The sequence below is a fragment of the Clytia hemisphaerica genome, unplaced genomic scaffold, assembly GCF_902728285.1.
Source record: "Clytia hemisphaerica strain Z4C2 unplaced genomic scaffold, Clytia hemisphaerica genome assembly, whole genome shotgun sequence".
NCBI classification, from domain to species: Eukaryota; Metazoa; Cnidaria; class Hydrozoa; order Leptothecata; family Clytiidae; genus Clytia; species Clytia hemisphaerica.
The window spans coordinates 163,198-181,108 of record NW_027103987.1 but is presented as its reverse complement, the minus strand read 5'-3'; the positions used below and the strand labels follow the sequence as shown (position 1 = coordinate 181,108).

Genomic DNA, 17,911 nt, shown 5'->3' with positions numbered 1-17,911 from the left:
GTAAAAAAATAAAGATAATCAACTTGGAGTATATCATTTTTTGTTTTCGAACGTAGTTTGATACATGTGTTATTTGTCGTATTCCTAAGAAATTCTTGTGAGACCTCACGCAAGAACATAGAATTTCTTATTTATTTATTTTAGGTGAAAGAGTTCAAGATAACCTGTTTTCACTTTAACAATTCTAACGAGTTGACACTAGTTCTAATGAGAAAGTGGTTTTCTTAAATAAACTAAACGGAAGTTTAAGATGAAGTTTTAGTAATCTTTTCAATATTTCTGCAGGAAGAAAAAACGGAAGAAGTGATTCCAATCAAAGAAACCAAACAAGGTGGTGCAGTGGGTACCGATGTCTATGTACGATACTTCAAATCAGGTCCTGGAAAGCTCAAGTGGGTCTTCACCATCTTCCTGATCGTCATCACTCAAGTTATCTTTCAATTCGCTGATTTCTGGTTGGCTGAATGGTAAAGAATTAGATTGTTTGTATATTTTATCAGCTGCATTATTTTCGTTTTAGCTTCTATGCCCTTTCAAATGATTGTATTGTTTAAGTGCGCGCGAAACGGGACAGACCGGGGACAGATGAAAGTGTTCCTCCAAAGGTTCTTCCATAACAATTTTAAAACCAAATTACATTGTCTATTACAACCCCCCTATTACAAAGCAATTGGGGGAGATTCGAAATACATTACCAGAGTAACTTGAACTTGAACTTTTGAAAAATTTTCGAAATTTCCTCAACTCTGACAGATTTGTGCTCCCCGTGCTTATTCGAGTTATGGAGACTCCACTGTATATCATAATAAATTTGGATAATAATTTTCCATGTCTCTTCACTTCATAAGGTCCAACAATGAGGAGAAAAGCAACAGGAAAGGAGAGACTTACGCCGACCGAAGTCATGATTTAGGGATATATGCCTTGCTGACAGTGCTTTTAATTGTTCTTGGATTGGCACGTGCTTTGACCTTCTTCAAAATGATGATCTCCACAGCGAATGGTGTCCACATGAAAATGTTCAAGTCTGTCATGAGGGCGCCTCTCTTCTTCTTTGATACAAACTCTGCAGGTAGGTGATTTTTTTGAAGGTTTATGTGACCTTTTTGTGACCTAGATAATATTCTAATGTGTCTACGCCACCTTTTATCGGTAGAAAATTCGTCGGCAGAAAATTTCATCATCTGCCAATAATTTTGTCACTCCCCACCGATGAATAATTTTGCCTGTGGATTTTCTACCAGAGAAATGTCGGCTTTTACAAGAGTTAAGGCTGGGAAACATGGAAACAGCAATCATGCGTTTGCTTTAGTTTCTGTGGCAATCTTTTGTCGTTGAAAGTGTAGCCAAAAAGTAACCAAAAATCAATTGATATAAAATGTTCCGCGGCAAAATTATTCGTCGGCTAAAAATAATCGTAATGAATTTCGAGTCTGTTCGTTGCATTTATGTACTTAATTGGAAAGTGTATTATTTTGATCTCGCCTCTTTAGGTCGTATATTGAATCGATTCTCCAAAGACACAAGCCTGATAGATGACATGTTGCCTTTCTCTGCATTCCAAATTATGCAGGTAACATTTATATCTTCTTCAACTGCTTCAAGGAATGTTACACAATAATTGTCTATTTTAGCAATGTTGCTTCTTGCTTCGTGGACAGAACAAAATAGTTTTCTGATGACAATTAGAGTTCACTCGCTTCAAGTCTGCACTAACTTTTGTTTTACTTGCCATCTCTCAACCAATACTTAATTCCAACAAATTATATACCACTAAACAAGATGACCCAGAGCACGAATCTTTGAGAATTTCAAAAATTTTCAAAAATGAACTTTTAATCCTTTGAAGAACAAAACTTCATTTTTGGTATGGAGTTATTTTAAAGCCTATTTATTTTCACATAAAATTATTGCGTCCAAAGTTACAGCCAGAGTTTTCGACTCCAGCAAGCTACCTTCTAGAGGCTGTAACTTTCAATGCAGTCACTTTTTGTAAAAACGATTACATAGCTGACATCAAGAGGCTTTAAAGTACCTTAAAGCGAATGGACTGAAGCTTTTCATACAAATACATTCTTCTTTTTTTTCAGAATTTCTTTATCATTTTTGGTTTGTTGGTGTTGATATCGATCAAGATGGCCATCTTTTTGGTGTTGTTGGTCCCCATCGTCATCGTGTTTATCATGTTGAGAATGTATTACATCAAAACCGCTCGCGAACTCAAACGCATCGAGGGTATCGGTAAGCACTTTATTTATGTATATAGATAACATTGTTAAAACTTAGCGTCAAATTGAAATTAGTTCATTCCTGTTTCCTACTTTATATATTTTCTCGCATTCACAATGATTTCATTGTAAAAACGAAATAGATTTCAGATGGTTTGCAAAAAAGTCTTTAAACTGTTCCTCCATTCTCACAACAGCTCGAAGTCCAGTCTTTGGTCATTTCTCAACCACCATGCTTGGCTTACCAACCATCAGAGCGTTTCGCGTACAAGACAAATTTTTCGACTTGTTTGCAGAGGTTCAAGATAAACACACTGAAGCCTATTTCACGTTTGTCGCATCTACAGGTTGGCTGGGCTTCAATTTAGATTTGATCTCTGGCTTGTTGGTTATCTTCACTTCCTTCGTCACCGTAGCTTTTTCTGACAGTAAGTTTTCCCACTCGTGACGGTTCGTAACAAGTTTTAATAAGTATTAATAAAAAGTTCACGCACTTTCTAAAAAAGGGTGTATTTTGTAGCTTCTTTGATTCATAAAGCGGAAGTTTAAAGAGCAAGCGGACAAGGTTTTGATACATATTCATATCTAGTCTCTTCAGATTTACAGTTATTGTCGTTTTTTTACTTACAGGCTTTGACGGTCAAGCAGGGACAGTGGGCTTACTTCTAACATATGCAGTGGGTGTTGCCCCTTTGTTGCAGTTCTTCGTCCAGCAATCTACTGAAGTGGAAAATTATGTGAGTGAGCATGTTCCCATGTACCAGGTCGTATTGAGATGACACTACTTTTTAGCAGTATATTCTATATTACCAGTTGAATCTCTTTCGAAATGACTTGGAGGTTGGAGATCTTCTTCGTGATTCATACTTAAAAATGTAAACCAATTCCTCGTACATTGTCTTCTTTTTAGTTCACTTCAGTGGAGCGTGTTTTCGAATATTCCGATTTGGAGTCGGAAGCACCACGTAAAACGAACGTTCGCCCGTCCAAAGAATGGCCTAAACGAGGTTCCATCACCTTCGATCGATTGCAATTCTCTTACCATCGAACTCTGCCAAATGTCTTGCATTGCATCACTGCTAAAATACACAGCAACGAAAAAGTAAATCGAAAATCTATCTCATTTGAATCTCTTTTATTCCAATTAAAATATTGGTCCACTCACCTGAAAAGTAGTTTTTAAAGTCACTTTCTGTAATTTGAAACTTTCTCTAATTCGAAGAAGTTTTGTTCATTTGAAGATCGAATTAGAGGGAGTCGACTGTATTGATAGTTATTTTTTTAATATCGATAACGCATTTAGCACAAGTACAATTAGCGTTACAATTTTCGGACCTACCTCCGGGTACCCCGGGTGGAGGTCCTATAAATTAACCCATGTCCGTTCGTTCGTCTGTTACCAGCTTTTCTCAGGATTGGCTCATTAGTTTTTTGATTTTTTGCACAATGATGCAAAATGGCAATGCCCAAAACGTGACGGAGCCCGATTTTTGAGAAAAATTTATTTGGTCAAATTTGGGCCAAAAACTACCTAAAAATAGGGTTTTTTGGACTTTGTGCAAAATCCTGTCATTACTTTTTTCTGATTTTTAGTACAAAGATGGAGGGCAAGATTCTCTAAAGAATGGCTGAAGTGGTTTTTCCCGGAAAATTCTTATTTGCCTAAAAACGGATTTTCGTATTTTGGGGAAATTCCCTTTAACCAAATAAGAAAATATAGCTTTTCTCAATGTTAACTCATTATTTTTTTCTGATTTTTTGCACAATGATGCAAAATGGTAATGTCCCAAATGTGACGGAGCCCGATTTTCGACCGAAAATGCCGGAAATATGCCGGAAAAACTGTTTTTTTGGCATTTTCTCGAGATTTTATCATTAGTTTTTTCTGATTTTTTGCTCAAAGATGCGTATTAACAGTGCCCAAAACATGGCCGAGTCCGATGTTTGAGAAACATTTTTTTCCGGCGGAGAATGCCGGAAACATGCCGGAAATCGCCGTTTTTTTAGATTTTCATTGGACTTTTTCCTTATACCTTATCGGGGAAAATTCGTCACTTGTTGGTAGTTGGTAAACGCATTAAGGCCGGGGAAAATTTTCGTCGGGGAAGATATTCGTCACTTGTCCAAAAGTTTTCCCCGATAAGGTAATTGGTTGTTTTTTCATTCAAAAACATTATTATTAGCAATGCCCACCATCAAGCATGTTTCAATTTTCAATAAAATCGATTTTTGAAGCCGGAACTATTTAAAAATCGCCGGAACAACCTATTATCGCCGGAAAGACAGTATTTCTTGAATTTCTTTTTATATTTTTTTATGAAATTTTGCACACTGATGCAAAATGACAATACCTAATATGTAATGGAGCCCGATTTTCAAAAAAGAAAATTTTTCCGGCCGAAAATGCCGGTTTTTTGACATTTTCTCGAATTTTCATCCTAAGTTTTTTTCTGATTTTTTGCAGAAAGATGCATATTCGTAATGCTCAAAACATGGCCGAGTTCGATTTTTGAGAAAAAAAATTTTTCGGTTGAAATGCCGGAAATCGCTGTTTTTGCAGATTTTCATTGGATTTTTTCCTTATATTTTTATGTTTTTCACACAAAAACATTATTGATAACAATGCTCACTATCAAGCATGATTCAATTGTCAATAAAACTGATTTTTATGACCAGAACTTTCTATTTATTTTTTCCCTACAACCCTTCCCTCTCCCCCGCCCCCGCCCCATCAACAATCAATGATGAATTTATTGCGTTATGCATTTTCGCTAAACGCTATATTTTCTGACTGATTTTTTTTCTCCTCGCATTGCTATCTAATTTTCATCATCAGGTAGGTCCATTCAGCATCTAGCTTGTTTCCCTTGATAGATTGGTGTTTGTGGACGAACGGGAGCTGGTAAATCGTCTTTACTGTCCACCATCTTCAGGACGGCTGAACCTTCGGGAAAGATATTCATTGATGATCAAGATATTTTACAGTTAGGTCTGGATGATCTTCGAAAGAAGCTCTCCATCATTCCACAGGTTAGGAAGTGCCCTCGAAAATATTTTATTGTTTCCCTTTACCGATCATTAAAGATCATTATACAAAGAAAGGTCCTTTGGTGGATCAAGTGATTGAAAACAAAAATATGAATATAAATAGTTTTTGTGCCCTTGCCATGAATAAGAAATTAGGGAGGTCTGGTATGGAATAATCTCTCACAAACATAAGTAGACCTTGTGGGGCGGAGAGATTGTTCCATCCCGGCCAAGCCTACGACGTAAGCGGTTGTAAAATTTTATTATTGTTGTTACAACTATCTGATCTATATGGGAAAATACAGATTTTGTCATTATGCTTTGCAATATGCTTATTTCGTTATTTTACTTCAAGTCTCAACTGTCATTAAAATAGGTGAATCTGTTTATCCAGGCATTTAGGTTTTTGTTCTTATAAGATTATAAAGCTGTCATGTAAGGTCACGGGAAAATAAATTACGTTTTGTTTATTGAAGACTTCTTCTTCTTTACTTTGTAGGAGCCCATTTTGTTCAGTGGGACATTGCGATACAACTTGGATCCTTTCAACAAGTACAACGATAAAGATCTGTGGGATTGTCTCCATGAGGTACCATACTACTGTATTTAATCTTATGTAATCGAAATCGAAATATATTATTTTAGGATGATTTTCCCCAAAAGGATTAAGAATATCCATCATGAAATAATGAAATAAGCATATAATTTAGAATTGATATTTCTTCAACTCTCCTTGTTCTAGTAATTTTAGTACTATGACATTTTCTCAACATATGCCTGTATAATGTCCATTTCAGGTGCAACTGAAAGATGCAGTGTTGGAGCTACCTGGAAAATTAGACAGCGAGATGAAAGAATCTGGCAACAATTTGAGTGTGGGACAACGTCAGTTGATTTGTTTAGCAAGAGCCATCTTGAAGCACAATCGTGTGTTGGTCATTGATGAAGCCACCGCCAATGTGGATCCAAAGTAATTCTCATTCTTTCTTTAACTATCATTTATTTTCTTAATTCCTACTTGACTCGCACGAGTCTTGGTATTACGTCACATCTCATTTATTGCTAATCTCGAGGCCAGGTACGGGTAGTATCCTATTTTTAATAATCCCGATTTAATCTGGTACAGAGGAGATTGAATTTGGAACGCTCGAAATGTAAAGAAACTTCCCCGGTAGATGTTCTACTGCATTCGAGCTAGCCCTAGACTAAACTTTTAGTTGAAAACAGTTTGTTTGAACCGTTTTCAACAAACAAACGTTCGAACATAGTTTTGTGTTCTGGTTCAATCACCTTCAGCATGATCAATAGTTCGATAAATTCTTCAAATCGACGTATCCTGACATCGGCCTGTTGGTCTAGTGGTATGATTCTCGCTTAGGGTGCGAGAGGTCCCGGGTTCAACTCCCGGACAGGCCCCTTAATTTTCCCTGACAAAGTTTTTTGCTCATTACATGTTGATCTTTTAGGAGTAATAAATCCCTCCCTGTCCGAATTTATTGAGTATTTCACGGCTATAATTGCGTTGACGAAACTAAAATGATTATTAACTAGCTTCTCTAGGCAATGAACGATAGTATCGTCTGACAAAAAGTCACTCTGTTATTATCAAATTGTAATCTGACCTCTCTCTGTGTGTTTTTTTGAGATTGACTTATTTTAGCTCAACCAATTATAAGATTATCTCCGTTCATTGATAAATGATTTTTTGTAAGACGTCAATCAATCAATCATTATGTCATTCAGACTTTTATCATCTTTTTATTGACATCCTGTCTACATTCATTACACGAACATCTCCTCTCAATCGAACATCAAACGACCTTTTGCTTTACTGGCATAAATTTGTTTTACCAAAAACAGTGTTTCGAATTTTGCGACTAGGAAGTTGGTCTTTCCTTGTATATTAACCATATGAACGTATATTATCGTTCTATTCATATCTCAGGACGGATTCGTTGATCCAAGAGACGATCCGGGAAAAGTTTAAAGAATGCACAGTACTCACCATCGCTCACCGCTTACACACCATCATGGATTCCGACAGAATCATGGTAAGAATACTGCAGTAGTAGAGTTAATCTGTAACTTAACAAAGTATATTCTTTTTAGCAAATTAAAAGACATATTTGACTTATCCATCTGTACAGATGACTATTGTTAATTCGAACTCGAACCGAGGATATTATTTGTTCAGTTTACAGAGAGATTTTTTTACAGAGAGATTCGAATTATTAGAAAGTATATCAAGAGGGTTTCTCCGTGACAGGAATTTGAATAAGTTCGAATTATAGAAAGATTTGAATGATGGTGGTGGTGTCGGCAAATACATCAAAGATGACATCAAGCACAAAATACGCAAAGATATCACCAACATCAACCCAGCCCTCGAACATCTATGGGTTGAAATTGAAGGAAAAAACAAACATTCTAAACTCCTCCTCAATGTTGCGTATCAACCGAACTTCACGAACCAAGAAAATGCGGATTGGCTTGAAAGCTTCGACAGAATCGTTGGAACAGCTATTCTTGACTGGACGGGAAACGTGGTGATAACGGGTGATTTTAATATCGATCTATTATCGAACTCTCAAATAAAAGATTCCTATCTCGAAACCCTTCGTTCGTTCGACCTCGCCCAGCATGTCAAATCTCCATCACGTAAAGGAGTGTCGCTCATTGACCACATTTCGACCAACTCCTCATGTAAAGTCAAATTCTGCGAAGTTCTACCGACACCAGAAATCAGTGATCATGATGCCGTGTTTGCCTGCTTGAACACTCGTGTCGCCCGAATCGAACCACGGTACAAAGTAATACATGACATGAGAAACTTCAAATTACCTACATACGTAGCTGATGCTTCCACCCTACCGTTCAATCTCGTTTATGCAACCGATTGTACAGATGATAGTCTAAGCACACTCAATTATCTACTCTTTGAGTGCGTCGAACGTCACGCACCCTTAAAAAGAATCAAAGTCACTCGTCCGCAAGCACCCTGGATGAAAGACTTACAAATCAACGATCTACAGCAAAGTTGCCACGAGAAGCGCACCGCTGCTCATCGAACTCAATCAGACTCCGACTGGAACGAATTTCGTGACGCTCGCAATGCATTAAAAAGAAATAAAACACACTAAAAAGAAAAAACCAAAATCATGCTACTGTCAACACTGAGAATGTCGAACCTTCACGATTTCATGAACCCCGATCACGCAACCTTTCATATCTATCACACAGACCAACTGATAGAACGAGTTACCGTTTATAAACTTCTTGGCATTCAATTCGATCAAAATCTAAATTGCAGACTTCTTTCATCGAAAAAACCAAAAGAAGTCTGGAGGCTAATTCATCGAATTCTCAATCCAACAAAAAGTGTGATAAATATCCAACCATCCGTAAATGCACACTACTTATCCTCGGCACCAAGAATCCTTGGATCGCAACCAAGGAATTCACTGAAGAAATGCAACATCTTCTTCGAAATTTCGTTACTGAGGTTGATCAGGAATTTGAGTTTCAACCTGTCACTTATGATCAAGTCGTCAAAGAAATAAAGAATCTTCGAAGTGACTGCTCTGCTGGGTATGACGATCTACCAGTATCACTGATCAAACCTATCGCCGACCATCTAGCGTCACCACTAACTCACATCATAAACACAGGGATCGCTCAAACCACTTTCCATCAGCAATGGAAAATCCGTAAAGTAACACCGATTCCAAAAAATGAACAGTCCGTCACTCCTGACTAATTCAGACCTGTCACTGTTTTGCCTATCTTATCAAAACTTTACAAACGTTTAATGGCAAAGCAGATTGTTGAGTACATCGAAAGAAACCAGATATATCAACAAACCATGTCTGGTTTCCGCAAGCGTCATTCTACCGAACACTCCTAATGAAGATACGAGACGACATCATTGGTGCAATGAACAAAAGCGAAGTCACACTAGCCGCCTTTTTGATTATTCTAAAGCCTTCGATACCGTCGATTACAAAATGCTACTGGTAAAACTACGAAAGATAGGCTTTTCGAACAGTGCTGCCATGCTTATGCTTTCGTACTTATGTAATCGTCGCCAATTCGTCCAGATTGACGACAAAAAATCTGACTACGGAACTGTATCGTTTGGGGTACCTCAAGGCTCTATACTTGGACCAATTCTATTCAACCTTTATACCGTCGACCTACAAGATAAAGTCGATGGTGGGAGCACAAACCAATATGCAGACGACACTACTATCTATGAACACTGTAAGACAGTAAACCTCCCAGCTTCAATCGTCAACTTAACACATCGTTTAAACCAACTTAGAGAATGGTCAACCACTAACAATCTGGCGTTTAACAACAAAAAAACCAAAATCATGCTACTGTCAACACTGAGAATGTCGAACCTTCACGATTTCATGAACCCCGATCACGCAACCTTTCATATCTATCACACAGACCAACTGATAGAACGAGTTACCGTTTATAAACTTCTTGGCATTCAATTCGATCAAAATCTAAATTGGGAAACTCATATCGATAAACTCTGTCAATCACTTTGCGCAAAATTATACTTGCTACGCTATCTTCGTCGTACAGCAACTTTTCGTCTGCGGAAGCAACTGGCAGAAGCCCTTCTTATATCGAAATTACACTAATGTTGTTCATGGTTCTGGAACCTGCCACAAATCCAGTTGAAAAAAAACTTGATAAACTACTATGCAGAATTGCAGCTTTCGTGACGCTGAGATATTCTACAATCGAGGATGTAGTACAGCTTGGTTGGTTACCGATCCAGCATCAAATTCATTTTGAACTTTTGAAACTAGCACACAAGTCGATTCACGAGGATGAGTTTCCATCGTACTTAAAAGGTTTTAAATCAAGAGTCGCTGGACGTAATACTCGTAATGTTGAGGAACTTGAAGAATCTAAATACGAGACTAATGTATCGGAAAAATTATTTGTTGGCAAGGCAAGTCGCTTTTTGAATGATATTCCAAAAGCGATCAGGGAAGAACCTGATCACAAAAAATTTCGCAATATTTTAAAAAAGTATTTTTTAGATCGTAGTCTGGCAATATTTTATACACATTATATCTATTTTTTTTTTCTACAATCGGTAACCTCACAGCAATCTACACGTTTTTTTTTTTTTTAAGAAACTAGTTTCACCAAGCAGTCTCAATGTTTTTTAAGAAATCGGCCTTTTGAGCCTTAAATGTTTCTTACATGTTTCTAAACTTTTTAACATAATCAGCCTCATGGAAGGCTGGGTTGGAAGGTTCTTTAAAAAAAACGAGTTAAAAAATCTTATTTTCTCATTCTCAGCCTCAGCATGTTTCTTAAAAGTGTATTTCTTAAAAAAAACAACGTGTATACATTACTCAATCTTATAGTTTTCTTCGTTCGAATTAGCAGTATTTAACTCTACAATTTCTCATCATGTTCAAGTCTTAGCAACGTTTTTCGGGTCGTGCCAGTTTTTTTTTCAATCTTGGCACCTCGCTCACTTTTGCCCAATTTTTCCTATTCCGAGCCAATATATTGCAGATTCTATGATCATGAGGTCTTGTGGTTATATTATTAATATTCACCTAAAATATTTACAATATTTACTTGATATTTTAGTCTGGTGGTCTGATCAACACTGAAATTTTCGCAGGATTAGCTTAGCCACTTCAATACTACTACAACTTTACCGAACTTCTCCTAAATTAACCACTATAACACCAACAAGCTATACTTTCTGGTTTTTTCTGCAATTTTGTGAGTACGGTTTTACAATCTGCAATTTTGTGAGCTCTGTCAGTATCCTTGAGTTTTCAGTGTTTTGTTTCTACAGCATATTTTTTTCATAGAATATAATTATCTTTTTATTTAAATATGATTATTTTTACATAGGACGAATGGAATAGCCATTGTAAAATATGGAAGAGCCTGAAAGACAATTAATAAAATAATAAAGAAAAAAAAGATAGAAATACAAATAAGCGATAGTGTACTGTATTTTGCTATTTCTCACTTGAGTCCCTACTTTGTTATTAATGTTACACATTCTTCTAACTTCAAAAACCTTTTTTTTAATTTGAAATCTGAAACATTTTTTCAGGTTCTTGATGCGGGTTACTTGAAAGAGTTCGAAGAACCGTATCGTCTTTTGAGATGTAAAGGAACGTTGTTGTACGGGCTGGTCAAACAGACGGGCCACGACGAAGCGCAGAGACTGTTCGAGATGGCCATCAAAGCACATTGTGATCGTCATAAGAAAGCGCACGTGGCAGGATTGTTGGGTGATTGCCAGGGCGGTTGTAAGTGTAAAGATGGCGTGTGTCCTGTTACGCCGATGCCATTACCGAGTCCTGAAATTGTCGTGTCAGCAATAAGTGATGAGAAAACACAAGATGAAAATCCAGTTGAAAGTGCTATCGACCAAAGTGTAGAACAGCCCGACCAAGAAGAAGTAAGAGAAACATCTGTTGATGATACCACCATAGATGAGACGGAAGACTCCATTCATGCAGATACAAGCACTCTTCTACCCACCACTGAATTGTAAACATTCATTCATTCATTTTTACGGTTGGTATATAATTCGATTCTTTCGTTCAGATCTAATCCCTAAGAAGCTTTCCAAAAGTACTGTATTATTGATAGTTAGAAATTTTATAGCAAAAAGTTTATATTTATATTCTACCATGCATGTAAAAGATTTGATCGTTTTTATTGTCTTTTTGATTTTGTTTTACATGTGGACTTTCAGTGACGGGTAGCGATGAGATTTATAGTCCGTCCAAGATCGCTTTGGTATCCTCGTATCAAATTTAGGATGTCACAGAGCTTAACAACTTCTCTTTCGACTCTACGGTTAAAGTTGAATGAATTTGAAGTTGAAAGCAAAAGACAAATTTTAAAGAGGTGTTGGGAATGAGTAATATATCTTTCAACTAGGCTTGAAAAAAAACATCAATTAAATGATCTGGGAGGTACTATATCAGTACATACACATTTATCCCTCTTTCCTTTCCGTCACTGAATTTTATCATTGTATTTATGCATGTATAGATTACCATTTTTACCAAGGCTTGACTTTTTCATTTGTGGTTTATCTTGGTTTTTCGTTTTCGATTGTTTTAATGTTTTTATTTTCAAGTGTCGTGTTTTCGTACATTACCCATGCGTTGTTTTGTTTTTGCTTTTGTTTTTGTGCTTTTCCATTCTCAAAACCTTCCAAGTGTTTGAGTGTAGATTGTTAGGTATTTTAGGCTCTTATAATTAAATTCGGTTCAGTTATTTAATATTTCCATCGCACAAGGATCTAATTTTTAATCCATTTTTTATCTGAATCTGAATTTCAACAATTTCGAGCAAGGAAAGTCGAGGAAAAGGTCGAGAAATCTTTTGAACGGTAATAGGTTTTCAAAACGCTTGATTTGCAGTATTTTAACATTCTACTCACTATCCCAGTGCTGCAAAGAAGGAATCGTGACTTGGCCGATGATTTTCGAGCGTAGCGATGGGGAAAAAAAGTGGTTTGTTATATTGTTTTAATACAAGCGCTTCGTCTTGCAAATATATTAGTTCTTATGGAATTTTTTGCTCATCTTGGTAATTTTTTAATTCAACTGCACATGGATCCAGCATAATTAATTTGTTAAGGTTGCACTCAAATAACACTACCTTTTGTAGTATAGCTCATTATTCAGCTTTGAATAATATGATTCTTGCACCTGTTTATTTTATAAGCTTTAGGAAATTTTTTGTAATATATTGATTGAGATATTATCCGCTATAACGTATTCTTTTTTAAAAGACTTGTACACAGAAAACCTTTGATTTTAAATCACATTTTATTGAAAGATATATTTTATCATTCATCAGAGATACAATTTGACATCGTCTTTAACTTTACTCAAACCATAGTCATTATGAAAAACGCTTTTTTGTCAAATCTTCCTTTGTTATAAACAAGAGGCAAGTTGCGATTGCATGCTTTTTGATTACGTTACCAATCTCCCCTTGGGATTGGTCTAATTTCTAATCACATGATCAAAAAGTATGCAAAACAGTCGACCTGCGAACGCAAGTTAACAAAAGAAAGAAACAAAAGCTTTCCAGACCGGGGTTTTTTATATTCGCTATGCTCAAACAGTTACTTGAACAGGGTGTCTTCGAAAAACATTGGTTTTGCTTCTAAGGCAGTGGTTACACGTAGCCGGGGTGAAATTTAAAAAACTTCACCCGGGAATGAATTTCACTCCGGTCTATAAAGCAAACACGGGTCCAAAAACACTGTTTCTGTACACACATTTAGGCGGGGTGAAATAGATTTTTTTGCGGGGTGAATTCACCCCGGGGTTAACTTCACTGATAACCGGAGTGAAATTTATTATTTTTTCAAATTTTTGAAGATTTTTACATTCTCGTTTATATAAACAAATTTTTTTCCACCCCGTTCAATGCGCGTCTATTTTCGTTTTAATTTTTCAATCCGGAGTGAAAATAAGTTAAAATTTTCAGCCCCGGTTGGAAAAAAGTGTTTTCAACCTGCCTCTCGCCGACGTACATCCCCCAAATGATATTTACGAAACATTAATTAGTGGGGGGACGGCTATTAGGTACCCGAGAGTATGGCATGTTTGGTCGTCACAGTCCCAACCCCTTCAAGTATAAAGAGGCAAGCGTATCCAAGTTTCGACAAAAGTTTTTAAGCTCTCAAGACTATTCCAATGCCTCTAAGACATATTTAACAAGCAACATGCTGAATGGACCTACCTGATGATGAAAGCTAGATAATAAGGCAATAAGGAGAAAAGTGAAAACAACGATCAGTCAGACGATATACACTGGGTGAAAAAAGAGATTTCCAATGTGTGGAAAGGCGTGGAAATGTGACAATTCCACATCTTTCCAATGAGTGGAATGATGGTCTTTCCACATCCATTGGAAAGTTAATAAGGTTACCTTTCTATCTTTCCACAAGGTCATCTTTCTAACTTTCCAATCAGTGGAAAGATCATTACTCCAACTATCAGAAATTTCACTTTTCAAACTGGTGGAAAAACGTAAATGTCAACTTTCTACATCTTTCAACTGATCAAAAATTTCATCTTTCCACATCGATTGGAAAGTTTGTAAGGTTACCTTTCTATCTTTCCACAATATCATCTTTCTAACTTTCCAACAATTAGAAAGTCCATATTTCGAAAAAGTGGAAAGAACTACATAAATCCGGGAAAGCGAAAATTTCAAAAGCCCAAGAATAATTTTAAGCCTTGTTTATTTTATAAATGAAAGACAAATAAATTTTAACTGAAAAATAATTGAGTCTTGCAAATCTTATAAAAAAAATTATCTAATCACAAATAATAATTTGAAAGAATTAAAAATGGTGAGGAAGAAAGCTTGAGAAATCAAATTCAGCTACCATAAACCAGATTTTAACTTTATATATTGAGGGTTATTTTTTTCTAACATGTTTAGAAAACTCTAAGGTTGCAAAAAAAAAATCATTGTCAATCTTGCCTGGACACTCTTAAAAAGTTTTAGAGTATAATGATGAATCATTTTGAGGATCTAAAAAACTAATAAATAAATAATAAATAATGTAAAAAACTCTTACCAAGATAATCTAATTTCCATTGATTTCAAATTAAATGAAAAACTAAAAATAATGCTTATTCCAAAGAGGAAACTTGGATAAAAACATGAAGCACAAGCAAAACCAAGTTTACATCAAATTCATTTGATAATTGTTCAAAAGTCAGCTTCCACTATATAGCTATAAAAATTGGTATGCAGCAATCATTTGAATAATGGCTGGGATAAATTCATAAGTCGATTTAATCGATATTGAAATTCACAGCATCCTACAACACTTTGATTGGACCATCTCTCCTGAACAAAATAAGAAAATACAAAAACATTTAATTCATCAAGTCTGCCAAAAATCTTAGAAACTATCAACTTTGGTATACATGATACCAGCAGTCAAGTTGTTGCTTGCATCTCCCTGATGCCTGAAGGAGAAAAGTTTCTAGTACGAATTCAGTTTGTAATGCTCTTATTAGTTAAACTAATTAGGATACTCTCTGATTTTAATTGTGTTGAATACAAAAGAAATTTGAAGAAAAATACATACTTACAATATAAAATTTATTGCAGAACAATGACAATGATTTTATCCATGTTCACATCAACACATTGTCAAACGTTGTGACCTGAGGTGAGGAAGAGTAAAGCATATTTACACACCATCTTGAATTAAAGAATTATCTAATCCCAGCTGTAAAAAAGCTAAAAGCATTTAAAGCTGAAACTTTTTTATTCTTTTATCCATCCCATTTAAAATGCCTAACATTTTGTGTAATCAGAGAACAATTATTTCTATCATTATGAAAAAACCAAAACAACCAAAAATTTAATTCATTCTCACTTTAGTTTCAGCTAATTTGTTTTAATTACAATTTTCAAGAGACAATTTGATGCAATATAGATTTCATACTTCTTTGTGCTGTTCTGTAAATCTTGAAAAAATATATGGAGCACAACCCTTTCATAACAAATGGACCAGGCTGGACTTAAAGGTTGGTTTGTCAATCCCCAAACCCTAGATTTTGAAGATGGGTAGGTTGGAAGGAAAAATTATTTTTTTTTCAAGGTTTAGTCTTTCCTAGTTTAGTTGTTCCCTTCTTAGCCTCAATTGGACTGCATAGAATTTCCACAAAAATGTTAGAAAACTGCTGAAAATCACATCCTGAATGCAACATATCAAGTGCAAATAAAGGGGGGTTTGTAGGGGTTCGAAATACGTTTTCACGTCTAAATTTTTGCTGAATCCCGGAATCTCGAAAATTGAAAAAAATGATAACACCGTCAGACCGGTTTGTACAATTTCAAATACTGGCTAATGACAAAAAATAAGGCCAAATACCGTCACCGTCTAATTTTAAAATACCGTTTTCCCTTCTTTTTTTTGACTTAAAAATGGCCAACCCCCGTCACACCGTAAAAGTACAAACCCCCCCCCCCAACAAAGGACGGCTATTCAAGTTTCCATTGAACCTATTTCTATATCTATTTATTTAATTTGAATAAACTTTACAAAAGTCTCGTAAAACATGTCTAGGTGTCTGTTTCTTTAGAATTTTAGAAATACAGTATTTATTGTTGCAATACATTGAAACAACAATCATAGAAAGAAAAATATCTAGTCACAGTCCCCTGAAAAGGCATTAATGTGATATTGCCAGAGGCATCTCTCAGAAAAAAGTGACAGACAGCTGAAAAAGTGCCAAAGAAAGCATCATGTGAAAGAGTCTCAGAAAAACTATTCCAGCTAAGACAAAAAGGACATTTTCAGTTCTAATATTCAAGTGGCTAAACTCTGAAAAGTAGCTAAATTTGGTACTTACAAAGGCTTAGGGGAGAAATCAGGTCTTGCTTCAGTCTTCTTCCAACAAATTGGTTTGGCTTGCTTCCTGCTTTCAACAACCAGAATTTTGAAAGACTTATTTTTTCCAATGTTATGAATTTGTAGACGAAAATGAAAACCGGGGGTTACAACCGAACAACTCAAAGTCGTTTTTAATTATTTAGCACGTTTAGCACAATCTTTACACTTTGCTAGGTGCATAGAGATTTTAAATTCATTTTAGACTTTTATATATTCTGAAAATACATCATGAATTGAAACGTAGTTGAAAAAAGGATATTTTTACAAGTTTTTCTTGACCCCCAGAAATCTTATGTTTTTCATTAATATTCAAGATAGCCAACGCGCCATAACCAAGACTTAGACTTTGAAAAGTGGGTTGACAAATTTTGATTTTCTGATATGCCTTAAAATGGCACTATTTTATATAGAATAGATTATGCCAAAAAGTGAAGCTTTTAATTAAGGGATAATAGGAATAAGTAGGGTTGCTTAATTGAATCGTTTGATCTGGTTCCGGGGATAGTAAATATTTTTGAAAATTTGAAAGTGAAGAAAACAACTTTCCATGGGTTCCATAGATTGGAACACTCTTCTTCCTAAAATTAGGAAAGTTAGTAATAGTCATATTTTTGAAAATTGTAAAGATGGAAAAAATCATCTTTCAACAAATTTCCATAGATTGGAAATCTCATTCTTCTTAAAATTAGGAAATTTAGTAAAAGTCATATTTTCGAAAATTGGAAAATTGGAAAAAATCTACTTTTAACAACTTTCCATAGATTGGAATTTTCAGATTTTCACTCTTCCTAAAATTAGGAAATTTAGTAAAAGTCATATTTTTGAAAATTGGAAAAGTGAAGAAAGACCGCGTTTCCACGATCATAGAAATATCATCTTTCAAATTTTTGGAAAGATAGTGAAGATGAAATTTCCAAAATTGGAAATATGAAGAAATGAGATCTTTCAACAAATTTCCACAAAATTGTAAAAATGGTCTTTCGCTAATTGAGGAAAGATGTTAAAGATGAACATTCCAACATCTTTCCAAAATGGAAAGCTCTAATTTCGCCCAGTGTATAGCGCTTTGCAAAAATGCATAACACATTAAATCTTATCATTGATTGTTGATGGGGGAAGAGGGAAGGGGAGTAGGGAAAATAGAAATAGAAAGTTCCGGTTGCAAAAATCAGTTTTATTGACAATTGAATCATGCTTAATGGTG

General features: G+C 35.5%; 1 protein-coding gene, 1 long non-coding RNA gene and 1 other non-coding gene across 3 annotated transcripts in view; 2 read left to right on the top strand and 1 right to left on the bottom strand.

Annotated features, from left to right (window-relative positions):
• Window positions 1-11,909, top strand: part of LOC136811102 (ATP-binding cassette sub-family C member 4-like) — a 31,563-nt gene extending 19,654 nt beyond the window's left edge. Inside the window, exons 18-29 of the mRNA XM_067067702.1 lie at window positions 286-467; window positions 849-1,072; window positions 1,494-1,573; window positions 2,091-2,241; window positions 2,426-2,656; window positions 2,859-2,965; window positions 3,139-3,330; window positions 5,103-5,258; window positions 5,755-5,844; window positions 6,053-6,225; window positions 7,201-7,306; window positions 11,365-11,909. Of these exons, the coding sequence (XP_066923803.1) occupies window positions 286-467; window positions 849-1,072; window positions 1,494-1,573; window positions 2,091-2,241; window positions 2,426-2,656; window positions 2,859-2,965; window positions 3,139-3,330; window positions 5,103-5,258; window positions 5,755-5,844; window positions 6,053-6,225; window positions 7,201-7,306; window positions 11,365-11,811 (2,139 nt within the window). The 3' untranslated portion in view covers window positions 11,812-11,909. The remainder of the gene's footprint in view (window positions 1-285; window positions 468-848; window positions 1,073-1,493; window positions 1,574-2,090; window positions 2,242-2,425; window positions 2,657-2,858; window positions 2,966-3,138; window positions 3,331-5,102; window positions 5,259-5,754; window positions 5,845-6,052; window positions 6,226-7,200; window positions 7,307-11,364) is intronic.
• On the top strand, window positions 6,600-6,671 carry Trnap-agg (transfer RNA proline (anticodon AGG)). Its single transcript has one exon. It is a non-coding gene; the product is annotated as a tRNA-Pro (tRNA).
• A 2,932-nt stretch (window positions 11,910-14,841) lies between the features above and the next one.
• On the bottom strand, window positions 14,842-16,861 carry LOC136811101 (uncharacterized). The gene is made up of 3 exons (XR_010847200.1): window positions 16,667-16,861; window positions 15,398-15,472; window positions 14,842-15,149 (listed from the first exon to the last, which is right to left on the bottom strand). It is a non-coding gene; the product is annotated as an uncharacterized lncRNA (long non-coding RNA).
• Window positions 16,862-17,911: the final 1,050 nt, after the last annotated feature.